General features: G+C 34.5%; 1 protein-coding gene across 2 annotated transcripts; it reads right to left on the bottom strand.

The window, feature by feature from the left end:
• Positions 1 to 15,602: 15,602 nt before the first annotated feature.
• On the bottom strand, positions 15,603 to 17,836 carry LOC145072967 (tubulin alpha chain). 2 transcript variants are annotated; one of them, XM_079019487.1, is made up of 4 exons: positions 17,614 to 17,836; positions 16,837 to 17,071; positions 15,925 to 16,756; positions 15,603 to 15,842 (listed from the first exon to the last, which is right to left on the bottom strand). In XM_079019487.1, exons 1-4 carry the CDS (start codon positions 17,704 to 17,706, stop codon positions 15,629 to 15,631), a joined length of 1,374 nt encoding a protein of 457 aa, XP_078875613.1. In that variant the 5' UTR covers positions 17,707 to 17,836; the 3' UTR covers positions 15,603 to 15,628. The 2 variants fall into 2 exon arrangements, with proteins under 2 accessions (XP_078875613.1, XP_078875612.1); XM_079019486.1 differs by having other exon boundaries at positions 15,603 to 16,756; positions 17,614 to 17,835.
• Positions 17,837 to 21,422: the final 3,586 nt, after the last annotated feature.

Here is a 21,422-nt window from a genome sequence, read left to right as displayed (position 1 = left end):
ACTGTGATTAAAGCAAAAGTTAAAACAAAGGGAGCCAAACTGTAGTTAATTCAAAAGTTAAAATAAGGGGGCAAAACTATAAATACTAAAAAAGTTAAAACAACGGGGGCCAAACTATTACTACAACCAAATATTAACCTTAGGGACCAAAATCATAAGTATAGTAATTAAAAGGTATAAAGACCAAGATTTTAGTTATTATAATTAATAGCATCATACATTCACATCAAACATGATAACATCAAGAGATTTACTTCATACATTACATTACATAGTCATAACAATTTACATCATACTACCAAAAAGTCTACATCAACTTAAAGGTTATCCTCTATAGCTTCCAGTAGGCAGTGGTTCTTGGTGAATTTGGTGATACGGAATCTACAAACATTTTGCTAAACCGCTTCAAGCTATCTTTTTCCTTGTCAACACAACTTCAATAATATTGCAACCTAGAAGTAAATGAATCACTTGTATTACTATTTGTTCCAATTTTTGAAAATAAAACTATTTTGATGAACCAAATTGTTGCAAAAAAATAGGATATGATGTTGGTTAAGAGTCTTTGAGATGGCCTAGAAGAGCAATACCAACAAGAAACCAAATTCACAACGGCACTGGAATTGGAATTCACATAGGAATCCCATATTCTGACTGTTCATGAGTGTGTCGAACATCCTCAAAATCACTTGTTGCATCCTTCCTAGCAAATTGAAAATTCCATTCTAACCATCATTCTTATTCCTTATATATGCTCTCTTTATCCATTCTCGTCACTCTTAATTCTCAAACACAAATAACAACATTAAGTCAACAAAAATGTATTTTACTCTAAAAAATAATAACAATATTAAGTTAAAAAACCTTTTAACTCCACTGATTTTTGCAGCTTCGAGCAAATTAAAGCTTATCATTGTATTATTATACATAATAAATGAATGATTTGACTAAATGAATCCCATTCGATCGATATCAGCAGTCAAATTGAACAAGTGATGAACATCTTCTATAACTTTTAAGAAATTATCCAGAAAGAGTTGTCCTAGCTTGCTTGCCATAATGGCTCCAACAGACCTTCTAGTCCAACCAAGGATAACATTACCAACCATTAATCACAATCGAATCCTTCACTTGACATCAAGGGTGACTCGCAAGTCTCACCCCTAAGTACCAGACCAAATCTAGAAACTCACATCCTGATAACCAAAAAAAAATCCAAAATTATGATTTGTCCAAGATCTCTTGCATCCATGGTGAATTCCCACTGAACGGATATATATATATATATATATATATATATATATATATATATCCCTCAATTGACCGCCGACATTGGCAGTCTCACATCTGATCTCACCACTAACCACGGTCAGCACACTCTAACATGATCCAAAACCACACTCCAATCTATTACATCGGGTCTCACCCACACTATCATAACCATATGGGCCTCGCCTACGGGTCTCACCTAGTCGAGTGCTATACAGGCCTAACCTCTCCTCAGATCCAACGATCCTCATACCATACATACATACAAACATCGAGCCTTGCACAACATTGGGCTCCGTCCGGTACATTCATCATTCATATCAACCATAAACATCATGAGTCGAATCTGCATCCGAGAATGCCCTAATCAAGTGTTTCGGTCATGCTTCGAACCCCCAAGCCTTAATCAGACAAGAACAGGCAAAGACATTCTAACACAACCATCAACATTAAGTACCCTCAATCCAGATTGTCCCTTGAACTGGCTTCCCTCTCGTCTAGGATGTGGGGCTTTTCTTGATTCGCACTTGATGCTATCCCCCAAAATCCAAACGGTTCTCCCCACTTGGATTTGACTGCGCTCTTCCAATCCACAAAAAATTGATGGGTTTCCAACCTATCTCACATCCTTACAATCCCACTATCAAAAACTTGAGCTTACAAGAACTAGAGTTCCATTACTATTCGAACTTAATGATCACACACATATTCCAAATCTAGATGGATTTTTTCCCGAAAGCTCAACAAGTTCATTAATCCCAAGCACTTCCCATGATACAACTCCAAAGCTTTAGGTCATTTCTGCTCATGACAAAGAACTATAACCCTTGACCGGAACGGATGAAAAACCAATCCAACTACCCACTCACCGAAGGATATTTGCCTTCTAAGCATCTTCAACAAATGTGATTTCAAAATTCATTGACACTCTCAATCTTTGGAGAAGCCCACGCGATCGTCATCATCACCCGTTTGCTACCGCTCCTTCCCTAACAACAGTAGCGATCGTACCAAAGATTCCTACTCTCAATCTTCTAACTTCGTTGTTGAACTAATCCTCCAAACGATACCGCTAAATTTTCTCCACCAAAGACCCAAAACATCAACCATACAAACTAAATCCATATCGATAGGCCTGGCAATCGTGTCGTGTTCGGGTTGGCATGTCGCGGGTTGGCAGGTTAGCGGGTCAAAATATGCCAACCCAAACACGACCCATTTAAATATACAGGTCACGGGTTGGCGTGTCACAGGTTGGCGGGTTTGGAACATAAACCCATATATGACCCACGAACCCATTTATTTATACGGGTTGACGGGTTTATGGGTTAGATTTGGGTTCGTGCGTCAGATTCCATAAATATAATTAACAATTAAACATGAATAAATTCTTGATGGTTGATACAAACATATCTAAATTTTAGACACTTAACTACTTAAGTCTTAAAGTCTTAAACATCCAAATGAAAATTAAAAACATTCATAGAAACATGTTCAATGCCTCAATCGCTCATACAGCCATACGCCGATACGCCATTTGATTTAGGGAAAAAATGAGGAAAATCAATTGGTTACAAACTTACTTACGACCTTATGAGTTAGGACCACAAGTCAAAATATAAATACATTTAAAAATAAAAAATATATTTTTTTAATTAAAAATATAAACGGGTTGGCAGGTCAACCCATTTATTTTTTGAGAAACTCATATATGACCCGTTTAATAAACGTGTTGGCAGGTTGGCGGGTTGGCGGGTTGACGTGTTGAAAAACTCAACCCAAACCTATTTATTTTGTGTTGTATCGCGGGTCGTGTCGCGTGTCGTGTCAAGAATTGCCGGCCCTACATATCGACAAAAACCATGATAATATAAACCATGCAATAACAAAGACCTAAACCTAAGATACTGGTGACACATACCAACACATGATTCTAAAGCACATATATACACATTAAGGCACTAGAAGAACAAAAGATATCATACACGCGATCGCATCTAGTGAAACCATGGCCTCCCTTGATCGACTAACACTACAATGCTCGGCTCATTGATGTTAGGGCTCCTGCCCTATCCTCACGACTGTCAATGATCCTCGAGGAAACCGGAGCAGGTGCACTCCCTGCTCCACCCTTCAACAACGGGCAGTCGGTCTTCCTGTGGCCCACCTGGTTAATTGCAGTGAAAGCACAATGGGCTTGTCCCCTAGGGAAAGTCCAACCCACTTTGATACCCCCACTTGGATTATAAGCAAGTGTTACCAAGCCCGGTCATTCTATATCAGTAACGTACGTTTAAAAACAGAATTCAAAAGCTTTCATGTAGCAATGTGCGGTATGGAATAGTTATAAGTTACTCTTCGTAATCAACATTTCCACCACTATATTCAACTTCTTTTTCATTGATATCAAAACAATTGGGTTCTATGTAATTCTGTTTATTTCTAATTGGAATAATCTTTATTTGTTTGTGATTTTAATGCAACTTATAATGAATTTGATGGTTGTATTATAACCAGAATGGTTTCAAAATAACTTGGCTGCAGCTTTTCCTTAAGGTCGATCCTCTTAGTTTGAAGATGTTAGCAATGGCAATATCACTTCCAACAAGCTATATATATAGCTTGTTGTCATTTATAAATAAAGGAACAAAGATGAGAACAAAAGGAAATACAACATCTTATACTAGATTTTTAAATGAAAGAACTCACCACCAGTTTTCATACTACACTTAGTAATCATTTTCTAACCTCTATCACTTTTTAATGTTTTTTGTTTTTTAGGTTCGTTTTATGCACACATGAAGTCACTATTATAGTATTGTTGGAGATTACAAACTGTAGTTCACTAAATAATTTCGTAGGATTTTACATATTTCCCATGATATAATATTTCACAATTTTAAAGGCTAATATTTATTTTTAATCAAATGTGATCACAATATTAATTTCATATATTGATATTTTATTACCCAGTCATGACAAATTGCATGTTGTGTCAACAAAAAAAATTATATTTGTATCTGCTAAAACATATAAACTGGATTAAGGTTCATGAGACATTTGATAATTAGAGAATGCTAGATCATGAATCAAAGGATCTTTTTTTGTGTTAATTTCCAATTACAACCACTAATTGGACAATGTTGAAAGCATTCATTTGGATAAAATGCAAGATTGCTTCAGAGCAAGTTCTTGGCCCTCAGAATTGAAGAGATTACAGTCACACAAAGAAATTATAGATTTGCAACAAAACTAAGAAACTGATCCTCGTGGTTTGTCTTTACATTTTCCTTTTCACTCATATTTCACTTGTAGTATGGGGAAGAAATGGACTTTAGAAGGACTACTAGTTCTCTCTCTCTCTCTCTCTCTCTCTCTCTCTCTCTCTCTCTCTCTCTCTCTCTCTCTCTCTCTCATACACACACAATCGATCAAACCTAGAAGGCTAGAACATTCTCCTGCGTATCTCATCCCCAAGTGTATCTCATCGATCACACCTCCCTTTGTCTTCAGACCCCATAGATATATTTCACACACATACACACTAGTTTCTAGTTTTTTTTATTTGTTATTGTATTTAAAACGCAGTTTCAGATTTTCAAATTCCAATCAGAAGCTCAAATTTCACACACATCCAGTCTCACTCGAGTTCATCCCACCCTCACCAGCAAAATAACGACAAAATGTCATCTCCAAAAAAAAATTTATTTGAATCTATGATTATATCAAAAGGGGATTAGATGGCAATTTGCCATTGCAGGATTTGGGTTTACTTCAATGTCGTAAATGAGGCTGAAAGATGGTTAATGACGGTTGCCTTGGGGTTATTGACGGAGAAAACATGGAGATTGAGTTTCCATTTTCAGCCGCAGACCTTGTGAAAGATGCAGTGGAAGGAAGCTAAGGAAGCTTGATTCATGAGGGTTTTGAAATGTCCACAAGTTTATAATATTCTTAAATTTTATAAACTTAGAACTCTCAAGATTGAAATATTCAATAAATAACCATTAAAGAATAGAATGAAAAGCAAATTTACCATATTCATAAATTATTTTTTCAGAAAATATAATTAACCTTATGTTTGCACATATTGTCGTTAAATTTAAAATACTATTAAAAACATCATTCTCGTTAGGAATAACATGTTTGATGTTGATTTGATATTTGTTGATAAGATCGGCTTCTATTTACCAACTATTTTCTTCCCAACATTGGTATACACCATTAGGCAAAGAATTCCCTCACTTTGGACACAATTAAAATAAAATTTCTCTATTTCCGGGATGTCTTCTTCCTCAAAATTTCATATCTCTAACTCAAAATCGCATATCTTTAAGCCAAATACAATAGATGATAATGCAAATCCAAGTTATTATGGCTATCTTTCTCGTCTTTGGACATCGTGGACCAAGGATAATCCCGACATAAGGTTTATGCCTTGTTCTATAGTTTTTTTTTTAATTATGAACTTTCTAGGGTTGGCCATTTTAGTCCCTAAACTATTTTCATGGCTTTATGAAAGAACCAACTCGTGAGAAATTGTCTTTTTAGCAGCATATTTGAGTGATACATAAATAAAACTTGTCACATCACCAATGACATGGCAACCCACATAATTTCTTTTGTATTTTTCTTTAATTAAAACCATTTAAAAAAAGAAAAAATAAATAATTAACCCTACCCTTGGACCCACATATCTCTCTCTCTCTCTCTCTCTCTCTCTCTCTCTATATATATATATATATATATATATATATATATATATATATATATATATATGTGTGTGTGTGTGTGTGTGTGTGTGTGTGTGACACACTTCATCTTCTCAAATTCTTCCTCTAAGCATCTAGATCATTACTTCCCTTCCAGATGTGGTTTTCATGAATCAGATCAAGAAATCTTCTAACCTTCCAAACCCAAAAAAATCTAGAACCATTCGTAGCTCAAAAAAACCTAAAGAAACATATGATCACTTCCCCCCTCACCTTTTTTGCAATTGATGGAGGTTGATAGAGGAGGGTAATGGTGGCATTTTACTTCAAAATCCCACTATGAAACAAACATTAATGTCCAATACACCATTGTTCTTATCATAATATGATATGTATAAATGTTGTTCAAAATTTTTGTACAATCATTAGATTTGCGTCTTGAAGCTAAACATCTCCGGATATTATGTTAGAACGACTAAAAAATGCCTTCACTATGTAGTACTCTGTTCTGAAAGTTGAAACTTTATTAGATGGAATTTGGCCGAACAATTGGGGGTCAAGACTTATGAATTTGTCTATGTGTCACTTAAAACTGCTAAAACAAGTAAATGAGACTAAAACAGATTGACCATGAGTTGAATCCCTCATAAAGCCATAAAAATAGTTTATGGACTAGAAGGGCCAACCCTAGAAAGTTCCTAGGGTATTTTTGTCATTTCCCCTTGTTTTTGTAAGAAAAGAATGGATTAGGCAGGAACTATTCTTGATTTTTTTTTAGGGGAAATGAAGGGAATGAATGGATTAGGAAGGAACAATTTGCCATTCATCCCCTCAAAATCTATTCGCCCGAATGTGCGATAATCGGGAGAAGGGAATAATAGGAAAGAATCAGGTGGAATTTACCCTTCCTCCCCTAAAAATGTATCATTTCCTTCCAACTTAGGAGCATAATTTTCTTATAGTTTCATTCCAACTTAAAAACACAACTAATTAATTATTATTTTATCTTCTCTTCCTTTTCTTAAAATTTAAAACTCCATCTACAACTTAGATTTAAATCTAGAACTTCAACAATGAGACAGAGCACAACTCTCTAATGCTTAAGTGAAACTTAACATCAAGTTAGGGTTCTATATCTCCATATTCCATCATTAAATACGGAATCAACCATTCCATGGGTTGGATGGTGATGCCATGATGTTCTCTTCTCTTCCTTTTCTTAAAATTTAAAACTCCATCTACAACCTAGATTTAAATCTAGAACTTCAACAATGAGATAGAGTACAACTCTTTATTGCTTAAGTGAAACTTAACATCAAGTTAGGGTTCTATATCGCTATATTTCATCATTGAATACGGAATCAACCATTCCATGGGTTGGATGGTGATGCCATGATCTTCTAAAACATGGTACACACACCAAAACTCAATCAATTCACAAGGAAAGACAAATAGTCGATGAATGCTCGGTATAAAAAGAATCTAATAGAAAGACAAAAAAAATTTGGAGACAGAAAGAGTCATTGACAAATTTTGTTAAAAACCAAAATGATGTTTGTTCTTCATCTCATTTGAAAATTTGGAAATGTGTTAATCCATCAAGGTCTTTTAATCAAAAATATTATTCAAATTCTTTTTAGAGAAATGAGAAATCAAACAAAATTGTTGATAAATCAATGTATTTTTCAAAGAAACTAAAACAAAACAAGTTTTTGTTCAAAAGAAAGTGGTTTCAAATCAAGATGCTATTTTGAAGGAAATTGAAGCAAAACAAAAGAAAAAGGAAAAAGAATTTTTGAAAAGCATGATTCCAAAAGCAAAAGAATTTATTCAGCGAAAATTTTCATTTATTGAAATATATTTATGTGATAAAAAGGAACCAGTTGTTGGAGATGTCAGTGAATAATGTTGTGGTTAAGAAATTATTTTGGATCGACAAGACAAAAAAAAAATTATGTTCTTAATTAAAAATTCAAAATCTCTCAAGGACCTAAGCCGGTTTGGATTCCTAAATTGGTGTAATTTCATAGGTGATATGTGACGAGCAATATGATTCGGAATGGTATATTAATAGTGGTTGTTTCGTCACATGAGCAGGAGAAAATCATATCTAAGAGAATTTCGGAGTTTGGAGAGCACATGAAGAGTGAAGTTTGGAAACAATGCAACTAAACAAATCAAAGGATATGACATGATTACTTATGGTGAATTTACAATTCTGAAGGTGCCATAAGTGGAAAGCTTACAAAATAATTTGATAAGAGTTTCTCAACTTGTTGGTGGTACTAGTATAAAAGAACAAATCAAAGGATATGGCATGATTACTTATGGTGAATTTACAATTCTGAAGGTGCCATAAGTGGAAAGCTTACAAAATAATTTGATAAGAGTTTCTCAACTTGTTGGTGGTACTAGTATAAAAGTTTTATTTGATGAAGAAGGAAATGAATTTCTGAAATCAAAGAGGAAAGGGGAACAATTACACTTCAATACCCCCATAATTTGATAAGAGTTTCTCAACTTGTTGGTGGCACTAGTATAAAAGTTTTATTTGATGAAGAAGGAAATGAATTTCTGAAATCAAAGAGGAAAGGTGAACAATTACACTTCAATACCCCCATAATTTGATAAGAGTTTCTCAACTTGTTGGTGGTACTAGTATAAAAGTTTTATTTGATGAAGAAGGAAATGAATTTTTGAAATCAAAGAGGAAAGGTGAACAATTACACTTCAATACCCCCATAATTTGATAAGAGTTTCTCAACTTGTTGGTGGTACTAGTATAAAAGTTTTATTTGATGAAGAAGGAAATGAATTTCTGAAATCAAAGAGGAAAGGTGAACAATTACACTTCAATACCCCCATAATTTGATAAGAGTTTCTCAACTTGTTGGTGGTACTAGTATAAAAGTTTTATTTGATGAAGAAGGAAATGAATTTTTGAAATCAAAGAGGAAAGGTGAACAATTACACTTCAATACCCCCATAATTTGATAAGAGTTTCTCAACTTGTTGGTGGTACTAGTATAAAAGTTTTATTTGATGAAGAAGGAAATGAATTTCTAAAATCAAAGAGGAAAGGTGAACAATTACACTTCAATACCCCCACTTGGGTTACAAGCAAGTACTACCAAGCCCGGTGAACAATTACACTACATGGTACGTAGAATTATAATGCAATCTCAGAATCACTCATGACGCGATGTGGGAATACTTAATATACATGGGAATACTTACTAATATGCAAAAGCTAAGTTTTTTGATTTACACCGAAATGAAACTATGATGCTTCTATGAAATGATTTTATGTTAGAATAATTCTGAGATGATTTTTTCTTATGTAAACTACATTGTAAGAATTAGAATTTTTTTTCGGCATGTTGAACATTGTGAAATGATTTTATGTTAATATTATGCCGAGATGATTATTTGTTTTCATGTAATTTATTATGAACATGATGATCACTGTGCAAATAAAACTATATGGCATGTTGACGAAATTATAAATCACTGAACTCAAAAGAAGTTGCAGGTAGCAATGCCAATATCACTTCCGGCAAGCACATTTACGTAGCTTTTGTCTTCTATTAATGCATATCAAGGAATGAAGAGGTACATCGACTACTACTTCTATTTGCTTTTGCACATAATAAGTTTACAATTAATATATGTCCGATAAATATAACTTCTTTAACATTCCATTAAATCGGTTCGGTTCCCGTATTTATTGATTTTTTATATTTTGTAAAATTAAAATCAAACCCAATACTTCGGTTTTTAAAAAAAACCCAAATCCAAATCATCAGTTTCTATTTTGGTTTTTTTGTTTCTTGGAAAGGTTTTGTTGTCCCCTACTCAATGTACGTTCACTAGAGCATGTAACTCTTCATCCTTTAATCATATTTCATTTTAGTCTTAATTATATTTAGTTTTAAATATTTTTAACTTTTACTAACTATATATTGTTAAATATTTAATAAAATTTCATTTATAAAATATAACTTCTATAACAATATCAATTTTTTTATCTTATAATTATCACGTTAATATATTTAATTTTTTTGAAAAATGTACTTTAATCTTTTTATTTATTTAAATATGAATGTCCAATATATATTTAAAATATAACATTTGTTTAAAAAATTACTAACTATATAAAAAAGGTTTTATACAACATTTTAGATAGAAGAGGCTAATTAAATTGGTTAAATGTATTATGTATATATTAAAAAAAACACTATGAATAATAACCATTACGGAAATCATTTAATTTTAGAATATAAGTTAGTGAAATGATTAGTAGCCGATAATCTTAATTAATAATATAACTTTATTTATTTATTTATTTATTGAAAATTCGGCATGATCAACCAATACAAATTAAGTTGACTTTAATGTCGATGAAGGTCAAATCATTCCTGCAATGCCAAATTACCCAGCATTTGCAATGCCTCAAATCATTTATGCAATCCCAAATCTCCCAACAAAAGACAAAGGTAATAACATTCGTCATAACTACCTTATCTTTGAAGGTGTTTTAAGTTTAATAGAATTAACGGTTTAGTCCCCACATCTTAAATTTTTGGAGAAGGACATATATCCACATTTCTAACTTATGATACTAAACTGAAGCTTCACAATATTTATTCTTTATAACTAAGTGATTAATATATAGTTTAGCTAATTTAATACAAGTTACCACACTCTCTAAAACTTGATAAAAATAGTACCTCAGCAACGAATGGAGGATGTGGAAGATCGCAAGAACAAGTATGTCAATTTGGAAGTTGGGAATGATGTTTATTAGCTAAAAGAACTAATGAAAAGTTATCCCCCAGGTTTTGTAGTAGACATAGGAATCAGTTGCTATATCAGTTTGTAAAACATCATCTTTACAAACTACGTGATCAAGATCCATTGAAACATAATCAATTTTTTTTAAAAAAAAACAAAAAAAAAGTGGGTGTTCATTTGATTTGGATCAGTAGGCAACATGGGTCTGAAGAGCCGAAGCCTGTTATCCATCCACTGTCGGGAGAGAAGAGTTTTCGCAGCTCTGTGAAGCCAGCCTAACGCATTGCCTCTTACTCTAAGATCCACGAAGCCCAAGCATTCGCTCGAGCCACATGAGTCAGCTCTCGACTTGGATCGGGCAAGCCATATAATGCAACAGCAGACCCAGCCAAACTGACCAAATCACAGTCCGACCACCTTGATACCCCCACTTGGGTTACAGACAAGTGTTACCAAGCCCGGTGGTTTTATGTCTTTAAACTATGTTTATAAGCAGACTTTAGAAGCTTTCATGTAGCAATGTGGGATATGGGATATGGGATGTGGAATAGTTTTCGTGGTAACAATTCCACCACCATATTCAACTTCTTTTCAACGACTTCAAAACATTTGGGTTCTGTGTAATCCTTTTTCGTTGCAATAATGTTTGATGGTTTGTTTTTTAATGCAATTGATAATGAACTTGATGGTTGTATTATAACCACAACAGTTGCAAAATAACTTGGCTTCAGCTTTTCCTTAAGGTCGATCCTCTGAGTCTGAAGATGTTAGCAATAATGGCAATATCACTTCCAACAAGCTATATATAGCTTGTTATCATTTATTAATGGAGGAATAAAGAGGAGAACAAAAGGAAATACGACATCTTATAGCTAGATGTTTTAAATGAAAGAAGATCACCACCAGTTTCGTACTACACTTAGTGATCGTTGCTAACCTCTATCATTTTTTATGTTTTTGGTTTTTAGGTTCGTTTTGTGCACACATGAAGTCATTGTTATGGTATTATTGTAAATTACAAGCTGAAATATAATTTAAATTGGAGTTTACATATTGCCCATGACGCCATCATATCATATTTCACAATTTGAAAGGCTAATATTTATTTTTAATCAAATGTTGTCACAATATTAGTTTCATAGTTTGATATTTTATTACCCGACCATGACAAATTGCATGTTTTGTGCCACAAAATATCTTAACCATAACATAAAAATAGCCAAAATAATATTTGTGTATGCTAAAACATATAAAGTGGATTAAGGTTTATGGGATATTTGATAATTTAGAAAAGACAAAACTGCAAATTTGGTCTCTGTGGTGTTCAAAAATCTTTGGATAGGATCCAAAAAGTTTTTAACTTGCATAGAAGGTCTAAAATCAAAGTTTTTCTGGGTTTTTGGTCCAAAAAAACTTAAAAAGACAGTTATGCTCTTTTGATTTCTTTTTTTCTTTTTTCTATAAGTATTTTAATGTTATTTTGATTTAAAAATAAAAAAAAATAAATAAAAAACAAATTTTTCACCCCTAGCCCTACCCCTACCGTACTCTCTCTCTCTCTCTCTCTCTCTCTCTCTCTCTCTCTCTCTCTCTCTCTCTCTCTCTCTCTCTCTCTCAAACAACACAACAAACCCAAAAATAAAACTCACCATTGCTCCACCGTGTGTTCCTCCCTCTTTTGTTGATAATCGGAGCAAGTCAAGCACCTACGAGTGTGTCATTGTTACTCCTGGCACTTCCCTGTCTTTCACTCGCTTGTGCTGCTGCCGGAATGACAAAGCCAAGGGTGGTGTTGCTGCTGTGTAACCACCAGGAACCGCCTTGGTTCTTCCTTTTTTCCACTGACCGAAGAAGACTGCTAGGAACCATATCCCCTCGTCACTCTCCACCGATTCCGACCTCTTCATCAATTCCTCCATTTTCCTCTACTTCTTTTCCACCGGAGCTTTCTTTACCTTTCTCGGAGCCAGTATTGTTGTCGTCGCCGGTGGTGAAATGTTCACGGCATTCACCGTCGGAAAATTCCACCAATTCCCATCATCACCGTTCTTCAATGCCCTAACTCCATTCCTCATTCTGAAACCAAAATTAAACTCGAAATTACCACCAAATTTGATCCCCAATGGGTACTCATAACAAGTTTTCGAATTTAGATAAAAATTATCAAATGATCTGTAGTTTTGGATTGTGGATTTCGATTTCCCCGTGATGTCGAAGGGTGGGTTAGAAGAATGGGGGGGAGAGAGAGGGGGGAGGGGGGTAACGGTGGGGTGGGTGGGAGTGGGGGGATAATTTTTTCTTTTCTTTTTATTTTTAAAGTAAAAAAATACAAAAAAAAAATATTATAATAGTATTAGAATAATTAAAGAAAATACAAAAAGAAAACAAAAAGGTATAACCGTCTTTTCAAGTTTTTTTGGGCCAAAATCCCAGAAAATTTTTGAGTTTGGACCTTCCATGCAAGTTGAAAACTTTTTGGACCTTATCCAAAGTTTTTCGCAAACCACAAGGACCAATTTTACAGTTTTGTCTTTAGAAAATGCTAGATCATGCATCAAAGGAATTTTATTTTATTTTTTTGTTAATTTCCAATTACAACTATCAACAGGACAATGTTGAAAGCATTGATTTGGAGGCAATGCAAGATTGCTTGACTCGGCCACTTAAAAATTAGAGATTTGCCCTAAGAATTAAAAGATTTGTTTTTCAATTTACTTGTGTAATTATTTCAGCCACAAGTATTAGGTTGGTTTTTTTTCTTAAATTTGAAAAATAGATAATGACTTAAAAGGGTAATATACTTTTCGATTTATACATATTTGGTAACTAAGTTTTTTTTCGTCCACATTTGTCATTTCAACTTTTTTAACTGTACACATTCGGTCCTTATGACCGGTTACTCCAGGTAAGCCGGAGAAAAATACTTAATATGGTAATATATTTCTCATTTTATACACATTTAATCCTTAATATTTTTTGAACATTTAGTCTTTAATATTCTGTTGTTGCAAAATACGTCATTGTTGTTTTTTTACACATTCATTGCTTATGGTCAGTTTCTTTAAGTTTATCTCACGGTATCCTACGTGGGACAATCATTAACGATGTGTTCGGGGATGTTGATGTTTATAGCCACCGCGTCATCGGCTACTTGGCTACCTATGTCTTGTGGTTTAGCTTAGGTCTTGTGTTCTGAACGTTATAAATTCTTTATAAGCTATCAAATTTTAACGATTTTTATATCCACACATTCATATTTGAGTCTGTTACAACTTTCATTTAGATTACTCCCATTAAAAAGTAATATTTTTACTTATATACACATGCGTTTTTTATAAATGTATGTATGAACGTTTTTTATAAAATCATAAGTAAAAATATATATTACTTTTTAACATGAGTAATCTAAACAAAAATTGTGGTAGACTCAAATATAAAAGTCGTTAAAATCCGAGACATAAGCATCAACAACCATGAACACCTCATTGTTTTGAGAAAAACCTAAAGAAACATGTCATAACACTGAATGTATACAAAAAAATAACTTATTTTGAAACAAAAAAATATGAAGAACTAAATGTTAATATATATATATATATATATATATATATATATATATATATATATATATATGTGTGTGTGTGTGTGTGTGTGTGTGTACGTGTTGATTTGATATTTATTTGATGAGTTCGACATCCGATTACCAACCATTTTCTTCCCAACATTGGTATGCACCATTAGGGCAAGAACTCTCCCGCTTTGGACAAAATTAGAACAAAAAATTCTTTATAATTGTGATGTCTTCTTCCTCAAAGTTGCAAATCTCTAACTCAAAATCACATTTCTTCAAGCCAAATACGATAGATGGTAATGCAAACGCTTGCTATTGTTGCTATCTTTCTCGAATTTGGACATCATGAACAAAGGATAATCCTGACAGAAGGTGTATGCTTTGTTGTAGAGGTTTTTTTTTTTTTTTGTAAGGGAAAGAATGGATTAGGCAAGAAGAACCTATTCTTGAGTTAATTAGAGGAAATTAAGGGATTAGGAAGGAACACTTTCCCATTCATCCCCTCAAAATGTATTCGCCGGAATTCAGGATGATCGGGAGAAGGGAATTAGAGGACAAAATTAGGTGGAGTTTACCCTTTCCTCCCCTAAAAATGTATCATTTCCTTCCAACTTAATTAATTATGTCTCTTCCCTTTCCGTTATTTTTCTTTTCTCTTCCTTTTCTTAAATTTTAAAACTCCATCTACAACCTAGATTTAAATCTAAAACTTCAACAATGAAATAAAGCAACTCTCTAATGCATAAGTGCAACTCAACATAAGTTAGGGTTGTGAATCTCACATTCCATCATTGAATATGGAATCAACCATTCCATGAGTCTGGATGGTGATGCCTTGATGTTCTAAAACATGGTACAAACATCAAAACTCAATCAATTTAAAAACCAGTCATTAAATTTGGATTTAAGATGGTATATGGTTAGAAATACCCTAAACTTCACCAAAACCCAAATCTCACAACTATGAATGGAATTGTTGTTTGAATATTCATATTTAGAAGCAAATTATCAATCCAAAACTATAATAATTCATGAATTTAAACCTATAAATCAGATTTGACTCTACCACTCAAAACTTTAGAATGAAGAAAGGTAGAGAAAGGAAGATGAATATATCTTCCAAAGATAGATTATGAAAGGAATTCATTAAGGCCTCAACCAATATTTCAAGCTTCACACATTTATCATCATCCCCTCTATCAAACCACCACAAAATATTACTCAACAAATTTAAAAGACTAGAAAACAAACAGTAGTAGTAGTAGTATACTAGTATTACTTGTCACATAGTCACAAACACAAAACATATCACATCACAAACCAATTCCAGATAAAAACTCATAAAACAAAACACAAACAAACAACCAAACCATTCAACTTGTCTCTCAATACTCCTCACCTTCATCACCTTCATCTTCAGCACCTTCAGCACCAACCTCTTCATAATCCTTCTCAAGCGCAGCCAAATCCTCTCTCGCCTCACTAAACTCCCCTTCCTCCATCCCCTCACCCACATACCAATGCACAAACGCCCTCTTCGCATACATCAAGTCAAACTTATGGTCAATCCTCGAAAACACTTCAGCAACTGAAGTCGAATTACTAATCATACAAACAGCCCTCTGCACCTTCGCTAAATCACCTCCGGGAACCACAGTCGGTGGCTGGTAATTAATCCCACATTTGAATCCAGTAGGACACCAATCCACAAACTGAATCGTTCTCTTCGTTTTGATAGTAGCGACAGCAGCATTCACATCCTTGGGAACCACGTCACCTCTGTACATCAAACAACACGCCATGTATTTCCCATGTCTGGGGTCGCATTTCGCCATCATGGAAGAAGGCTCGAAAGCACTGTTGGTGATTTCCGCGACTGAGAGTTGCTCATGGTAAGCTTTTTCAGCTGAAATCACAGGTGCGTAAGAAGAAAGCATGAAGTGGATACGTGGATATGGGACGAGATTTGTTTGGAATTCAGTGACGTCGACGTTCAGAGCACCGTCGAAGCGGAGGGAGGCGGTGAGGGAAGAGATGACTTGGGAGACGAGGCGGTTGAGGTTGGTGTAGGTGGGGCGTTCGATGTCTAAGGAGCGGCGGCAGATGTCGTAGATGGCTTCGTTGTCGAGGAGAATGGCGACGTCGGTGTGTTCGAGGAGAGAGTGGGTGGATAAGACGCTGTTGTAGGGTTCGACTACCGATGTTGAGACTTGTGGAGATGGGTAGACGGTGAATCCGAGTTTTGACTTTTTTCCGTAGTCAACGGAGAGACGTTCGAGGAGGAGGGAGCCGAGACCGGAGCCGGTACCACCTCCGACGGCGTTGAAGACGAGGAAGCCTTGGAGACCGGTGCAGTTGTCGGCGAGCTTTCGGATGCGGTCGAGACAGAGGTCGACGATTTCTTTTCCGACTGAAGAAATGAAAGTAGTTTAGAGGGATAGAAATAGAAGAAAAAGGATTGAATTTGGTGAAGTGAAAATGTGTTCTTACTTGTGTAATGACCACGGGCGAAATTGTTGGCGGCGTCTTCTTTGCCGCTGATGAGTTGTTCGGGGTGGAATAGCTGACGGTAGGTTCCGGTTCTGACTTCGTCGATGACGGTTGGCTCTAGATCGACGAAGACGGCGCGGGGGACGTGCTTTCCGGCACCGGTTTCGCTGAAGAAGGTGTTGAATGCGTCGTCGCCTCCTCCGACTGTCTTGTCACTGGGCATCTGACCATCAGGCTGCAAAGGAGATCAGAACATTAGATGCCGATCAGACATTAGACAAGAGTAATTGACCTTTTTCATCAGAAAATGAAAGATCTGATGAAGACATAACAAAAACTTCGCAGACGACAAATAATCATAGCCAATGGCACAGTAAATTATCTTAGATCTAAGACAAAAGACAAACTTGCTAAAAGATCGACTAGAAACCCAAAAGAATCAGAAATTCAGCAATTTGTTCAACATGGGAGTATAAATAAGCACTTTCGAAACATAAAACATGCAGATCCGTAAGTTTCTAGTCTCAAAAACATGCAGATTTGAATTAACAATGTCTGATATTATAAAAATATATTCAATTGGCATATGATTCGAGATTGGCGCCAGATCTAATGAAAAAACACCAAATTAATGAAAATGACAATCGGAATCACAGATCCAATGCAAAAAAATCAGATCTACAAATAAAATCAATGCGAGCGACCAAATCTTGAGAAATTCCGCAAATTCGATGCCTTGCATTGCATATACAAAGGAACAGAGAGATCGAGACAAACCTGAATGCCATGCTCGAGGCAGTAAAGTTCCCAACATGCATTTCCGACCTGAATACCGGCCTGACCGATGTGAATCGAGATGCACTCCCTCATGGTCGCTGATGAATTGACTTGAGAAGATTAAAATTGAAAAATGTTGATTTGATTTGATTGCGAAAAACACTCAGGATCAAAAGGCGTTTATCAAGACGCCTTCAGATGCAAATTGATGCGTTTCGAAAACCTAGGGTGTCGGTATTTATAGCTGGAGATATGGGTGAGTTGGAGGCCAACCATGGTTAGATAACGGACGGCAGATACAGGACATGACTGTTAACCATGGTTTATATCAGGTTGATGGTTAAGTATGTCGCATGTGAGTCTGGGTTGGCATTTTGATTTTTAATAACATGCTTTTGCCGCTTGTTTTAAGGCCTTTCATTGACACCCCTCATGTTTCAACAAATGTTACAAAACACCCTTTTACACATATTTTAAACTTGTTTTCATGTATAACCGGAGTTGTGGCGGCCCTGAGGCTGTGCGAGTGGTGTAGTCACATTGGGCTCCGATTTTAAAGGATCTTTGAATTTATGGACAACTATCTAGTTATTGTGTTTGTATTTTCATAAAATGCATTTTTATACGCTACTATTTGAGAAAAATTGACAGTGTCGGTTAGTTATATACATAATGTAACATTTGCTTGCAATCTTGAAGTAATTTTAAATGTGAAAAAAATCAACAAAAATAAAAAATCAAAATCTTGTCATAAATTGTATAACTTTTCAGCATATTAAAGAAAATATTTATATAAAAAATGCACACACACACACACACACACATATATATATATATATATATATATATATATATATATATATATATATATATATATATCCCCTAATCTAATAAATAAGTAGAATTTTTCCACGTGGCATCTTCTCAATACACTCTTAGAATATTTTCTCGCCTAAAATTTTCAATGTAAGACTCTCTTTTTCTAAATGCTTCTTCGAGTTCGTTTTCAGCCTAATGTGTTTTTACCCATATACCCTTTATACAAGATTCATGTTTCCAGTTATATCTTCAAATTCAAATTTTTCCTAAATTTACGGCTGTAATTTGCACAATCAAATCCCTTTATATCTACAAATCCACGATCACTTATTTTGCAAGACTAGAAACTTAAACAATCAATTAACACTCAAACAAAGACAACTAACAACTAAAAAGAACAAGAAAGGACAACTAGATTCAATGATAAAAGAGACTTCTGTTCAGATTCGATTTACTTATTCCTATGGTTGATTTCGTGGTAAGTGCAATGAATTAATATGTCAATGGTCACCGATTCCTAATGTGATTGGGTTCATGTTCATTATTATCAATCCTTTAGTAGACAAGTTAGTTTAAAAGTGATCAAGTGATTAAATTAACAACTTTCCTAGTGTTCAGTTCGTATCAAGTAAGACTTATAATAATAATTAATCAAATTTGTTCAATTCAATCAATTCATGTATGGTTGTTCATCACACATGCTTACACATTGATTTACATTTTTCCTAGTTAACCCTAGTTTCATATTCACTATTCCTAGGCTTACAATCTTGTTTTAACAAAACCATAAGAATCAAGTAATCAAGAAGATATTCATGCAACTCAATCACTTATTTGTTAACTGGAAACATTTATCATCAATACATAAGGATCTTTAATAAGCTTAACAAGATGAATAACCAAATCAATATTAATCCAACCACTCAATCAAACCATGTTCATAAGATTATCTCATCCAAACAAAAGTAAAAAGCTTTTAGCTCATATCTACAGCAAGTAATAACCTAAAATCAAAATCTGATGATTCAAACATGGTTCAAAACAAAGATTAAGAAAAGAAGAATGTTTATTTGCCTTTGATTCTCTTCTAAATTGTCTCTTATGTTGCAATCTCGAAAACTGAAGCTTCAAGAACCCTTCTGGTCTTCAATAATTGCAGCTAGCCTCCATAAAAAGTTAGGGTTCGAATGAGAAGTGTTTCTATATATAAATTCTGAAAACAGGGCCAACTCGACGAGTTTTCACCACAAAATCGTCGAGTTTTTTTTGATAATCCGCGTATACAGCGTGTACGGCAAGGCATCTTCGAATCTGGAACATTCTAACCAACTCGTCGATTTGAGGCCCAACTCGTCTAGTTCTCTTGGAATCAACATTTTCTCAAAACATGAAAGTCGTCCGAAATTGTGTCTAGTTTTCATAACATTTTAAATCTCGTCAATCGAAGTTACGATTAATGAGATATGGCCAAAACAATAACGAGGGGTCAAGCTGTCCACCAATATCCTTCTTTCTTCAAAATTCAAGATCCAAGCTTTCAATCGTCAATTCCGCTTCCTTTTCCTTCTGAGCATGTCTTTATTTCTGAAAATGAAATATTTAAGCTAATTAAGAACCTTTTGTTCATTAAATGAGATAAAAACAACATAAAGTATTAAGATAATGCATGAATTTTATAAATAAATATGCCCATATCAATAAACACAACCAAACATTGAATACATATATGAAAAAGATTTACATTGTCTTAGTACAAAGTTTTATTTCTTAGCAAAAGAAAAATAGAAAGACGTGACTCTACGCGCCGACTTCACCAAAAGATCTGGAAGTACCTGTCTACTAATTCCCTGAGAATACAAGCAGTTTTGAAAGAATATCAGCATAAAGCTGGTGAGTTCATAAGCATATAGTTTTGGTGGAAAAATGTTTCTTTGATCGTTTTGAAAAGTATTCTTCAAGAAAATCTATATTTCTTATGAAAAGTGAGTTTGAAAAACCGAGTTATCCTGGGAAAATCCTATATTTTCCCTAAAAGTTGATGGTTGGTTATTCGTTCTGAGCCGAGGTGTACAAGTATCCACCATACTTATATTGATAAACGTAGTTTTCTTTTTAAAAACTCTGGTTACTCCCAGGGAGGTAAGTTAGCCTTATTATATAAATGAAACTGGTAAAAGAAAACGTATTGAACTAAATCTTGAAGGTGCTATCAATACCCTCCAATAATCAAATCGGTTATTACTTTGAGGTTAGTTCGCTTGATTCATAATTACAAAATTAAATCTCTGCTATCTAGGTTGTGAGTTTTATAACCATACATTAACTTGATATGGCACGTAACGGGGCCAGTATCCTTTATGACTTTTGTCACCCCAGACATGTTTGCCTAACTGTAGCTAGCAGTTCAGGTGTGGGATAGTCAGTCCCGTATAGATCTATACACAACAGTCACGCTCTCCCTCCAAGATATTCTGGTTACAAGAGGTGGTCCTACACTCTCGAATACGGTGGGAGTGTTACCAAGGATGCGTCTCCAACTTAGACTAGCAAATCTACAAGTAATAGTATAGAAAACCCTTTTTCTGATTAATATGAATCCTTTATAAAAAGATACATTTTTCTACATGATTCATAAGCTCATTACTCTAGTTTTGGAAATTGTTTCTACGAGTTGATTTGTTAATCATTTGGTAAAACTGTTTTCCATGTTAAAAGCATTATGAAATATAATTATCTTAAGCAAAATAATATATTTTGTGCACAAGTTTCCTTGTACTTTTGCTTGTATTCCCCCCTGAAAAACATGAAAAACTTAGAAAAAACGTAGGGGTATGAACTCATAGTTTAACGTGGGATTCGCAGGTAAGTCGGTAGGAATGCTAAGTGCCAAAAGAAACCTCGGGCACAAACGGATCTTATTTAACATGTAGTAGCATATACATGTATGAAGTGAGGGTATAACACTTATTAGTTACGGAAGGAAATCACCA

The sequence above is a fragment of the Lactuca serriola genome, chromosome 9 (genome assembly GCF_051521515.1).
Source record: "Lactuca serriola cultivar US96UC23 chromosome 9, Lser_US96UC23_V15, whole genome shotgun sequence".
Taxonomy (NCBI): domain Eukaryota; kingdom Viridiplantae; phylum Streptophyta; class Magnoliopsida; order Asterales; family Asteraceae; genus Lactuca; species Lactuca serriola.
Note: the sequence above shows the minus strand (reverse complement) of the source record. Positions and strands in the feature narration are given on the sequence as shown.